At 34.2% G+C, this 11,801-nt stretch overlaps 1 protein-coding gene across 1 annotated transcript; it reads left to right on the top strand.

Annotated features, from left to right (window-relative positions):
• The first annotated feature begins 2,090 nt into the window (after positions 1-2,090).
• LOC18094569 (pelargonidin 3-O-(6-caffeoylglucoside) 5-O-(6-O-malonylglucoside) 4'''-malonyltransferase) lies at positions 2,091-3,618 on the top strand. The gene is made up of 2 exons (XM_006368898.3): positions 2,091-2,646; positions 2,777-3,618. The coding sequence occupies exons 1-2, from the start codon at positions 2,176-2,178 to the stop codon at positions 3,419-3,421; spliced, it is 1,116 nt and encodes a 371-aa protein (XP_006368960.1). The 5' UTR covers positions 2,091-2,175; the 3' UTR covers positions 3,422-3,618.
• The last annotated feature ends 8,183 nt before the right edge of the window (positions 3,619-11,801 follow it).

Genomic DNA, 11,801 nt, shown 5'->3' with positions numbered 1-11,801 from the left:
AAATAGTGCTTTAAAATCGGACCTCGACTGTAGACATGAAAAGGGTGTTCGAGAGTGTGATAACGATAGTTTTTCAAAATGTTTTTTATTTCAAAATACAATAAAATAATAAAAAATTTTAAAAAGATTATTTTTGACATCAGCACATTAAAATGATCTAAAAATATCAAAAACATATTAATTTAAAGTAAAAAATATTTAAAATTTTAATATTTTTCAAAATCATTTTTCAACGGTATTGCCAAACACTCCAAAAGTGTCCTTCTCTTTCCATTTATAAAGAAGAAATTGACAAGGTATGCTTGGAAAGAAGCCAAAACACGAGAATAGAACATACGATACCATGCACATGAACAAACTCAGCATAAATACCAGGATTTATCTCGACATGTCCATCTTCTTCTGCGTACAAAGAAGGCACCGATACAATACAGTTGAAAGAAAATACAAGACACCTGACAGAAGTTAAATTTTGAGTGACGTTCACTTGCGTGAACTTCTTTATTTTTTTTTAAGTTTAACGTGGGTGTCCGGGTCAACTTGTACGTATTTCGACTAATTTCACGGGTCCTGAAATTAATGACCATGTAAGTCTCCAGTGGCCATCATATGAGCAATCACAGGGCCCGAACCTGAGACCACAGAAGGAACAAATTTCTTAATCCCAAATTTTTACCACTGGACCACCACCTATATGGTTACTTTAAAAGTAAAAGCATGGATAAGATTCCGTACACTTTTTTTCACAGCTGCACGCAAGATCTTAAGAGCAAATTCAATGATAGGTTGTAGTATTTTATTACATCTTCCTTCAAAGAACTAGAATTTTGCCAACGATCTTCGCTAGCTGTTGCAGTCCCATTTTTACCTTCGCTCCCTTTTGCTCTAGGTAAAAACTTGCTACTTCTGGTAAACGTTTGAACTAGATATGTCAGCGTCACGTATTTTTTTTTTTAATGTAAAAATAATGATGTTCATTTGATGTAATATAAAAAAAAAATACAAGAAAAATACAAGACTTCAAATATTAATAGTTCAAAGTTATTACAATAGTTCTTTATCAGAATCCCATTACAATAGTTCAAAGTTAAAAAAAGTCACGTAGAGATGAGGGAAAAAACATTGCACAACATATAAGAGACTTATTACATGGAAACATGTTCTAAAAATTTTATAGTTGTAATTTGTAAAGATGAATTTGAAAAAGTACAATGACCTACTTGATTTTAGAGAGCATGTTCAAAACATTAGAAATAGTATTAAATTGGTGATCTAAGATATCATGCCATGAATAAAATTCTTTCCATCATTTTTTATGGGTCATCCCGAGCTTGGAATTATAATCTAGAACTAGACTTTATATTTAGCTTTGTTGACCTGTGTCATAAGATTATCGCTCGTTTCAACATTAATATATCTAATATGAGATGTCAAAATGTAAAACCAAATCTTTAATTTAATTTTAAGATTTATTTCAATACTTTACACAAGCGAAAGCGAGTCCATATAAAAAGAAAGAAATCCTATATATAAAATGATACCAACATAACTTGTGAGAGTGAAACTCAGAAGAAATAATCTACACTAAAATTGTGTATAGTTTTAGTTTTATTGAAATGTGATTGTAATATAATGTAATTATTACCCTGCAATATTGTATTGAAATGTAGCTAGGTGGTTAATATTTAACTCCTTTTGTTTTTGTTACAATTAATAGGTGGTCAATTTAGAATATAATTAACAATTTTATAATCTTAATTTTAACAAAATCATAGAATATTGATAAATAAATTGAAGCATGGTTTCTATTTTTGGTTACCAAATTCTGTGCAAGCAAAGACTGCAAGAAACCTTTTTCTACTTACAACTCCTCATCAGAGTAATTAGGTATACCAGCAAACCAATCCGCTTTAAGCTAAAAAATTCAGCCAATTGAAAATTGACAGTCTTTTTATTAAATTGAATTACAACGGCCAATCACAATCACTCGTACTTTGTTAATTTATTTTAAATTTCTCAGACATGGAGGATCACGCCTAAAACCAACACACATGAATTAAGATTAAGAGTCATTTTCAGTAATGGGGCTGTAAATAAAACTTTTATATATATCCCTTCTCCCTAGAGATAAATAGCACTCCGAGTTTCAGCTTGTCCTCGTGCTACGTACAGAAGATGGCAATGACCCAGGTCGCTAGTGAGTTTGCACGTAAGGTACAAATTGAAGCTGTGCAAACAGTGTCACCCTCCTCGGTGACTGATCCAAGGGAGATATGCCTGGTGTCAGTGAAGGACCCTGTTGGCTCAAATATTTTCCGGGGGTGCCTAAACATAGTCCTCTACTACAATAAAGCCGGGGAGGAGGATTCCGGTTGGCTAGTTGCCGGATGGATTAAGGAGTCCCTAGGGAGGGTATTGAGTGACCAACCGATGCTTGGTGGACGGCTATGGAGAGGCGAAGATGGTAATGGAGAACTAGAGATGGTGTCAAATGATAGCGGAGCTAGACTTGTTGAGGCAAAGATTACAATGACTTTGCGAGAGTTTCTTGGTTTGGAAGAAAGGGAAAAATTAGAAGCTGAACTCGTCATCTGGAAGGATATTGATGAAAAGAATCCCCAATTCTCTCCACTGCTCTATGTTCAGGTGAGTCGAGTAGTAATTTGTAGTCAACTATCTTGATTAAACACGTTGATGTCAGAGGATATACATAATTTCTTGCTTATGTAGAAAAATGGTGCGTAGCAGAACATAAGGGTGTTTTTTCCCTTTTCAGGTCACTAACTTCCAGTGTGGTGGGTACTCAATTGGGATTAGCTCTAGCCTTCTTTTGGCAGACCTTTTAATCATGGACAACTTCCTCATGAGGTGGGCAAGTATTCAAAAGAATTTACTGTCCATCAATGGTGCTCTCAAGATGCCCATATTCTACCTCCCCAATCTCAAAAGCACTAGCCTATCTCCTAATAGCACTATTATCCCCACGCCTAGCGAACGCAGTGGGCAAACAAAGATATTCAAGATCTCAGGCGATACCGAGATTGAGGGTGCGAAGAACGAATTGTTCAAGAGGGCTGCATCACTTTGCATTGAGAAGGCAGAGCGCGAACTGGGCAGTGAAATGCCAGCAGGGTTTTCTTTGTTTGTGAAAGAATCTTCTAACGTTATAAGGGTCCAGAATTGCAAGAAAAATGAGCTTGTCAAGTCTCATCTAAACCTGAGCACTCAAGTCAACTCTTCGAGTTTGGATGATTCAGGGATCAAAGAACTAGCTTTCCAAGATGGCAACGAACCCGTTCATGTTTCTTGTTGGATTGGATCGGTGGCTGATGGACTTGTAGTAGCAACTCCATCTCCTAATGGGGATACTTCCTCTGATATCAACGTTATAGTTACAATCCCTGAAGGAAAGGAGTTTTAAGTAAGCTTTGGTTTAGCCCAGTGTGAGTGTCTTTTTTTCTTTCTGCTTCATTCAAATTCGGAAGCGTGCATCTGTAATGACATTGCATACATTGTTGTGTCAAAGTTAATCTCTATTTTTAGATTGATACGAATTAATTACATAATGTTTGTATAATTTAATCCTTAATTCCTCCCTTGTTCTGGAGATTAATGTTTGATCAAGAGTGTGTGAGCTGTTCATGTTGTTTGCCTTCCTTCGAAAATATGATGCCTTGAAAACAACAGGTTCGAACATTCATCCAGAATGAGATTTTCTTGATTCTAGGCCAAATTAACTCAACTGTCTTTTTAACTCGTGCACTATGGTTATTTTTTTGACATAATTATTTTTCTTAACTCCCTTAACTTTTTAACGTTTTTCTGTTTATGAATAACTTCAATGTACAGCTTTATAAAAATAGACATAATTCTTATTTCATTTGTTGAATCAAGATGAAAATTTGCTAGATTGTCTAATGAAAACTAGGATTTTTGTTTTCGGACCCAAATTAGGAACTACGATTACTGTTTTGTAATTCTTTTTATTGTTTTTTAATTCTTTTTCCTAGTTAAATTATGACCTTCAATATAATTAAGATTTTACTATTTCAAACGTTTTCCTTGTATTTAAATAGCTTGTAGGTTATTTCTCATAAAGGAATTTATGAAATATAGACTTTTATTCAAGATTTGAGAGTTTTCTATATAAATAAAGACTATAACCTTAGGGCATGATAACTCTAGTTTCTTTCTCTACAATTTAGGACCGTAAAGCTTTAGAGATTGAGGCCCTAACCCTGTACATTGTGTTAATTGTTATCATAGAATGTAAGTGAAGTAACGTTCCATAACATCACCAAAGCAAGTACAACAATTTCAAGCTTCATTTTGACCTTGATACTACTAATATATCTCAGAACCCGAAAATGAAAGTTGTGGAGCTTTTTCATAGCAGTCATCTCGATAAGAGCTCGAAATACAGAGTTATTTTCATATTACAAAGCAATGCCGAAACTGTCTAAAATTGCTCAATTAGCTTTGTTTTTTACTTAATGCCTTCAATTGCATCCTAAATCAAAATATAAAAATAATGAGTACATTTAGTAAACAAATGAGTATAAAAAACTAAAACATTAAGGGAGAAAAATATGGCATTTTGCATTCTCATCAAATTCCCCCACATTTTTTGCTTGTCTTTGAGCAAAACTTAAATTCACTTTCCCAAAAACACCAAGGTTGCAACACCGTCAACAAAAAACAACTAAGCTCTTCAAAACTCATTACATATTATGCAAACTTATTGCTCTAACGAATCGATCACATCAATAGAATAAACAAGATTATCATCACTAGGACATTTCATGAAATCATAAATATAGAACTTAACAATTTCACCATCAAATTCCATGATAAGTGTGCCACTATGAACATTTATCTTAGTCTTGAATGTTTTTAAGAATGGTCTTTTAATCAAAATAAGAGCATTTTGATCACCCTTCTCCATATCAAGCACATAAAACTCAGTAGGAAAAACCATTCATTAACTTGCACGAGAACATCCTTAACTACACCCTTAGGATCATATACAATAAATCTATCAGCCAATTGAATGACAACACCAGTTTTATTCAAAGGTCCAAGTTTCAAAAAAAACATATATAAAGTATGGCATGACATTGATAGAAGCCTATAAATCTATCATGGCCTTCTCAAATTTAGCATTACCTATTGTACAAAGGATAGTAAACATACCTGGATCTTTGCACTTCACATGGAGTTCTCTTTGAATAACTGCAGAAATATTCTCCTCTACTCTCACTTTCTTACATCTTTTAAGTTTCTATTTCCTTCTAATTGTACACAGTTCTTTTAGAAAATTAGCATAACGAGGTACTTGTTTAATAACATCTAAAAGTGGAATATTTACATCATATTTATAAAAAGTTTCATATAGATCTTTATCTTGCTCATCTTTTCTAGATTATGCTAGAACATGAGGAAAAAATGTACTAATTTATAATTAGAAAGAGGCGGAAACTTATGCTTAGGTATGGCATTATCATTGTAAATGTTCCTGTATGTAAAGACATTTTTCTCCTTTTCTTGCTTTGACAAGGCAGGGGCTACCTTTACTAGAATCTCAAAACAATTACACTTGCATTTCTCTTGGATTTACTACCATTTTAAAGGGTAATTTTCCTGAACTTTGCACCTTTAGTCGACTAATTGCAGTTGTCATCTAGCCTATCTAATTGTCAAACTTTAAATATTGGCCCTTACCCTTTGTTGAAAGTGTTTCGTCTCTTGCGAAAACTGCAAAGTATTAGTAGTAAAAGACTTAACAATATCTTTTAAAGACATACCAGAATTAGAAGTTTGGCCTAGTTGTTGCTTATAGGGCTATAACTGCTTATATTCCTGGCAACTTGGGTAATTTTTAGTTGCGGGTTGATTTATTTGTGGATTCTGATAGTTAAGATTGGAGTGATCCCTTCATCCTAGGTTATACATTCTCAAATAGGGATCATACTTCCTTTGTTGTTGTTCAGGAAAACCACATGCCACATTCATTTGCTCAATGAGATCCTCTTAAAGAGTTGGGCACAAAACTCGAGACATTTAAAACATTAAAATGTTTAATGTTTCTAACATTTCCTCCCCTAAACTGAAATTGCCAAAAGCAATCAGTTTACCTCGACCAGAAACTTCATTCCTAGCAGCTCTAGAAGCTTCACAAAACTCTCCAGCTTTAGAGGTTTGGTCATAATGTCTGCAAGCTGCTCACTGGTACCATAATACTTCAACTCAACCACTTCATCCATTGTGAGATTACACAAAAAATGAAACCTCACATCTATATGTTTGCTCCTTCCATGTAAAACCGGGTTTTTAGACAACTTAATAGAATACGAGTTATCACAAAACACAATAATACATTTACTTTGAGAAGGGCTGAAATGATTGAATACTTTCTTCATCCAAATACTATGACAAGCACATGTTGCTGCTGCTGCAATATATTATGCCTCTGTTGTAGAAAGAGTTACAATAGGCTGCTTCTTTGAAGCCCAAGCCACAACTCCTCTACTCAGTTTAAACACATACACTGAAGTACTTTTCCTATCATCATAGTCACCATCATAATCATTATCTGTACATGCGAACAACTCTATTGCACCTTCTCTTGCATAGAACACGCCAAGCTCCAGAGTTCCCTTTAGATATCTGCTAATAAGACATACATTGTACATCAAATCAGGTCTGGTAGCCGTAAAGTACATGAGGCTACCAACTAATTGTTTGAACTGAGTTGCATTGACTTTCTTCCCCCCACCTTCTCTTGTCAGCTTTGAACCAAACACTATGGGATTTTTTTACTGAATTGCACTCCCTCATACCAAACCTATCAAGAACATCTTTGGTATATTTCTTCTGACACAAATGAATACCATTCGAACTTTGCAGAACTTCAACACCTAGGAAATATCTCATCTTTCTTAAATCCGTCATCCCAAACTCAGACTTCATTGAACACTTAAACTCCTCAATCAAGCAGGCATCATTACTAGTAAAGATTAAGTCATCTATATAGAGACTTATAATTAAAATCTTACCTCTTGCTTCTGTTTTGACAAACAAAGTAGACTCATGACTGCATCTTTCAAAACCTTCATTGAAAAAATATTTCTCAATCTTACTGGACCAGGCTCGAGGGGTCTGCTCTAGGCCATATAAAGCCCCTTTGAGCTTGAAAACCTTATCTTCTTTGCCTTTTGCTCATATCTTTGCGGCTGCTCAATGAAAACAACTTCCTTCAATTCTCCGTGCAAGAATGCATTTTTTACATCCAGCTGAAAGCCTAAAACGCCAACCAACTCTTCTGTGCAGCCAAAGTTAAAACCATGCTAATTGTATCCCACCGTGCCACTGGAGCAAACACCTCATTATAGTCTATCCCATGTTATTGAGCATAACCTTTTGCCACTAAATGAGCTTTGCATTTATCAACCTCCCCACTTTCATTAATCTTAGTTTTATATACCCACTCAACACCAATCTTCTTTACTCCAACTGACAGATTTATCAATTCACAAGTTTTATTTTTCACTGTAGCTTCAATCTCTAAATCCATCATATTCCTCTACTTCTCACTCTTCGCAGCCTCTTCATAGCAGGTTGGGTCTTTTTGTTAAGTGAACAAAGCAAGATTCTGTAAATCTTCCTCTTCTGACAGACCCTTTCCACTTTCGTAATCTTACATCTAACTTGGTGCTCTTCTAACTCTTGGTCCAATGGACTAGATGAAGATGAACCTTTTCTATTACCTCCATATGAATCAGTTTGAGCAGATGATTCATCTTGGTTACTTTCTGCAAGACTTAAAAGTCAAGAACAAAGTAAGGGTTCGGGCAAAATACTCATCTACCCCTTCCCCTTCCTCCATCTGCAAGACTTCAAAAGTTCTCCTTAGGGCTTGCAATTGAGCTCGCTTTACTCAAGTTGACCCCTGATACTTCAGCTTCATGGAATCCCAGATTTGTTTCGCTGTGTCTTTGACGATGATTGTCTCTAAAATGTTTCGATTGATGGCCTGAAATAAGTAGTTCTTGACTTTTAAGTCCTTTAGCTTCTGATCCTTCATCGTCTTCCTCTGAGCTGTTGTTAGCCCTGAGCCATCATCTTCTGGTATTATAATCCCTTCTTCGATAAGACTCTAAAATTCCTTCGAGCAGAGGAAATTTTCCATCAACATTGACCAATGGTCATAATAATCATCAAACTTGGGAATGGCTGGCTGAATGAAACTTCCTAATTCTGCAGCCATGTCTCACTTTTTCACTCCCTTGTTTCTCTATTCTCTCTAATACTCACAATCAGGCCCGATTAAGAGCTCTGATGCCAAATTGTTAGAACAAATAGACTCTAAAGCAAAGATCTTTGAAGTTCACAAAAGTTTATATGTTTAAGTATTGAATGAAAAGGAATTGACTTATAAAGCCATTACAAATAATTGAATAGTAAAGTAACATCCCATGTATTGAATAGCAAATTAATAACTCATGTTTTTAAAACGTTTCTAGCTTTAAAGTGTCTTAAAACATCTTAAACATCTTAAACTCTAGACATTTAAAACATTAAAACATTTAATGTTTCTAATAACATTATTGCTTGGCTAGAGACGACAGTTTATCTAAACTTGAAGTTGATAGTTGTCTGTATAATTTTTTCCTTCAGCCTTTGAGCTTGCTTGAGATGCATTGGCATGGCTTGACAAATTTAAATTAGAAAGATGCTTCTTTGCTGAAAAAAAATCTAAAAAGCTTGATTGAATCATCAAATCAAAAACATAAATACTGAAAAGGATAAGCATAATTAAAAAATAAGGTAAGCTAAAGTTGATCAATGCTTTCAGAATGACCAACATCAATTTACAAAGCTGTTACAGAACAATAATTATGATTTACCTTTGAACCTAAAAATAACAACAATGCAATAAATGCAAACAACCAAAGCATATAACACTGAAGCTACAAAAGATGACGAAAAAGAACTAAACTTTACATGAAGTGAGAAAAATTGCGGAAAATATTTTACAGCTAGCGGGCAACGCTAAGAAGGGGCAAACATTCTTATTATAACATCGTTTTAACTACAACCCTCTAATTTCCGCAAAAAACTGTTTCACATTTTCTGCTCTCATCTTCGAAAAAGCCACCGATCTTGCCTAAGCAACTATTCCTAAAGTAAGAAAGGGCATCTTGTTGAATGTGAATGACCTTTAGGGATGGCTCTAATGCCTAGGATGGTAGATCTAATGCCCAATCGCCTATGATATGAGAGCAACCGAGACTGGAACTTTGACTTTCTCTTTAGAAAAAACAACAGTTGGAACTTCTCATGTAAGGGCTGAGCTCGTTGGAAGAGAACGTTCCTCTGCTTCGATTCGATTCTGGGAATCAGGCCAAAGGCCTTCTCCCTCATATGCTTTATCTGAGGCGGATGTTGAAAAAACAGCTTCTGATTCGGATGTTTTTTAAAGTGCTGCTTCAATAGATTATTCTAAAACAGTTGATTAAGCAGATTCGTATGCTTCGAGTGCTTCTGTTATAGCTTCCTTATTCTTTGGATTAGGAAGTGAGAAAAATTGCAGAACATGTTTTACAGCCAGTGGGTGGGCACCTGAACATGCTAGTGCAAAACAATGAAAAATCTTCTTTCAATGTTCATTCCTGACATGGTATCATATAAACTGAAGAAACAAAAGGGAATAATGAAAACAAAGATAGCAACAAAACACGACAGAAAATTGAAAAAACAGATGTACTTAAGGAGGTAAAAATACTGCCTTTGTTTTCTTGCCTTGGCCTCAGATTAAAACCATGATGAATGTTACGTATGAACCTTTTCATCCATCTATATTGGGTATAATTGATCCAAATTCTATGTTTTGTTAAATGGTTCTTTCATGGTTGAAGTGTTATGTGCTAATATTAATGTAACATTTTCCTCTGCTGCAGAGGAGGAAGATACTAGAGGAAGATGTAAAAGCTATAACATAGATCATCTCCACCTTCCACATCAACCTTTTCAATTATGCTAAAATCGTGAAGCAATCTCGTCTGCTCACATGTAAGAAATACTCACAAGCAGCTAGCTCAATCTAAGTGCGACAAATAAAATCAAGGGCTGCAAAAATCTCCTGCTCATATTGATGAAAAAGGTCCGCTCTCAAAATCCACCCTTTTCAGCTTACACAGTCCCTCTCCCAACTCCATCATTGTTTTTTTATGATTCTACACACACCATTAATTTGCAACCACTAAAGATGAAATATTGATGGATGATTTATAGTGGATCGATGAAACGACATAGGAACCAGGTGAAGTGGATAATGTTGGACAGGTATTGGTGGAATTTCAAACACAAACTGAAGTAGAAACCATAATTTGCGGAAGACAAGTCAACACTACCTTCATTACAAGTCAACGAACAGGATCATTTGATCCTATTAACTATGTCAGGACTCGGTACCACACATACACCCACATAACCTTAATGTCGACTTCAAATGATTTTTGTGTTCTATATTATCTTAAATAATCGATCAACATAATCTGGGTGTGTTCTGGGTTATCCCTTCTTTCTTTCCTTTTTTTCCTCTTTATTCTTAGAGCATCTCCAATGGAGCTGCTAAATGGATAGTCAAAAATAAAAAAGTAATATTTTGGTTTTTCTTTGCTTGTTTTTCATACTCCAAGGGGAAAGCCAAATAAAATGCTAAAATACCTTTTCTTTATCACAAATATTATTCCTACATATCTCTCAAAAGAGTCAAAACTAACAAAGTGGGGCCAACAAAAGAATAAGCCAATTAAATATAGCCATATGGAAAAGAAAATAACATCAAAATCATTAAAAAAAATAAAACACTTATTTATTCCACCCTAATAGAATTGGCTTTTCAAATGGTTTTTTTCCATTGGAATATACATGGTAAAAGAAGCTATATTTATATTATTCAAAATGTTATTTTATCAATTTACCTCTTTGAAATAGCATCTCTCATTAGAGATGCTCTTATCACATCATTGTATCTTCTCTCTTTTTATTAGCTATTAAATCTTAGAATTTTAATTCTTGATTATTATATTTTCATAAAATTTTGGTACGGTTACTTAATTTGAACAAGAAATAACTTTTAAAACAAACAATATTATGTGATTGTGTAACTATGTTATTGTTTTATTTTCCAAAAACTTTTATGATAAAATACCCGCATATAGAGGATGGAGCTTCTCTCTCTCATAATTATTAATCATACTAGCCAATTGTCAGTCTGCTCCATCTTAATATGTATTTTTTTAGATTAATGGGATGCTGGGTTAACTTGTATGTATCTCAATTAATTTTACGAGTTTTAAAATTAAAAATCAATCTTTAATAATTCAAAAAAAAACTCAAACTTGTAATTACTAAAAAAAACAAATCTAAAACCCTAGTCAGACAAGCAACATGTTACCTCTTACATACTTGTTTCACGGGAATCACAGTATTGACAACAGCTACAACGCACTGTTAATAGAACCATCTAGCGAAATTTCAGAGCTAATTTCTTGCACGTGCAAACATATTTACCAAATTTTAATTTATCATTTGAGACTTTCTTTCTTATTATACTATTTAGCAGCACTATCCTTTTATATGGGCTATAATCCTTCTATATTGACTCATAATTAATTATACAAACGAACTTAGAGAAAAGCGAAAGTTGAATGAAATAGCCTATAAAAGAAATAAGAAACAATGACATAAGAATTGATTTATAGCGTAATTGATCATGGCTTTAAAGTTTATAGCTT

The sequence above is a fragment of the Populus trichocarpa genome, chromosome 1 (assembly GCF_000002775.5).
Source record: "Populus trichocarpa isolate Nisqually-1 chromosome 1, P.trichocarpa_v4.1, whole genome shotgun sequence".
In the NCBI taxonomy this organism is placed as follows: domain Eukaryota; kingdom Viridiplantae; phylum Streptophyta; class Magnoliopsida; order Malpighiales; family Salicaceae; genus Populus; species Populus trichocarpa.
The sequence above is the reverse complement of the archived record's forward strand: the minus strand, read 5'-3'. Positions and strand labels throughout refer to the sequence as shown.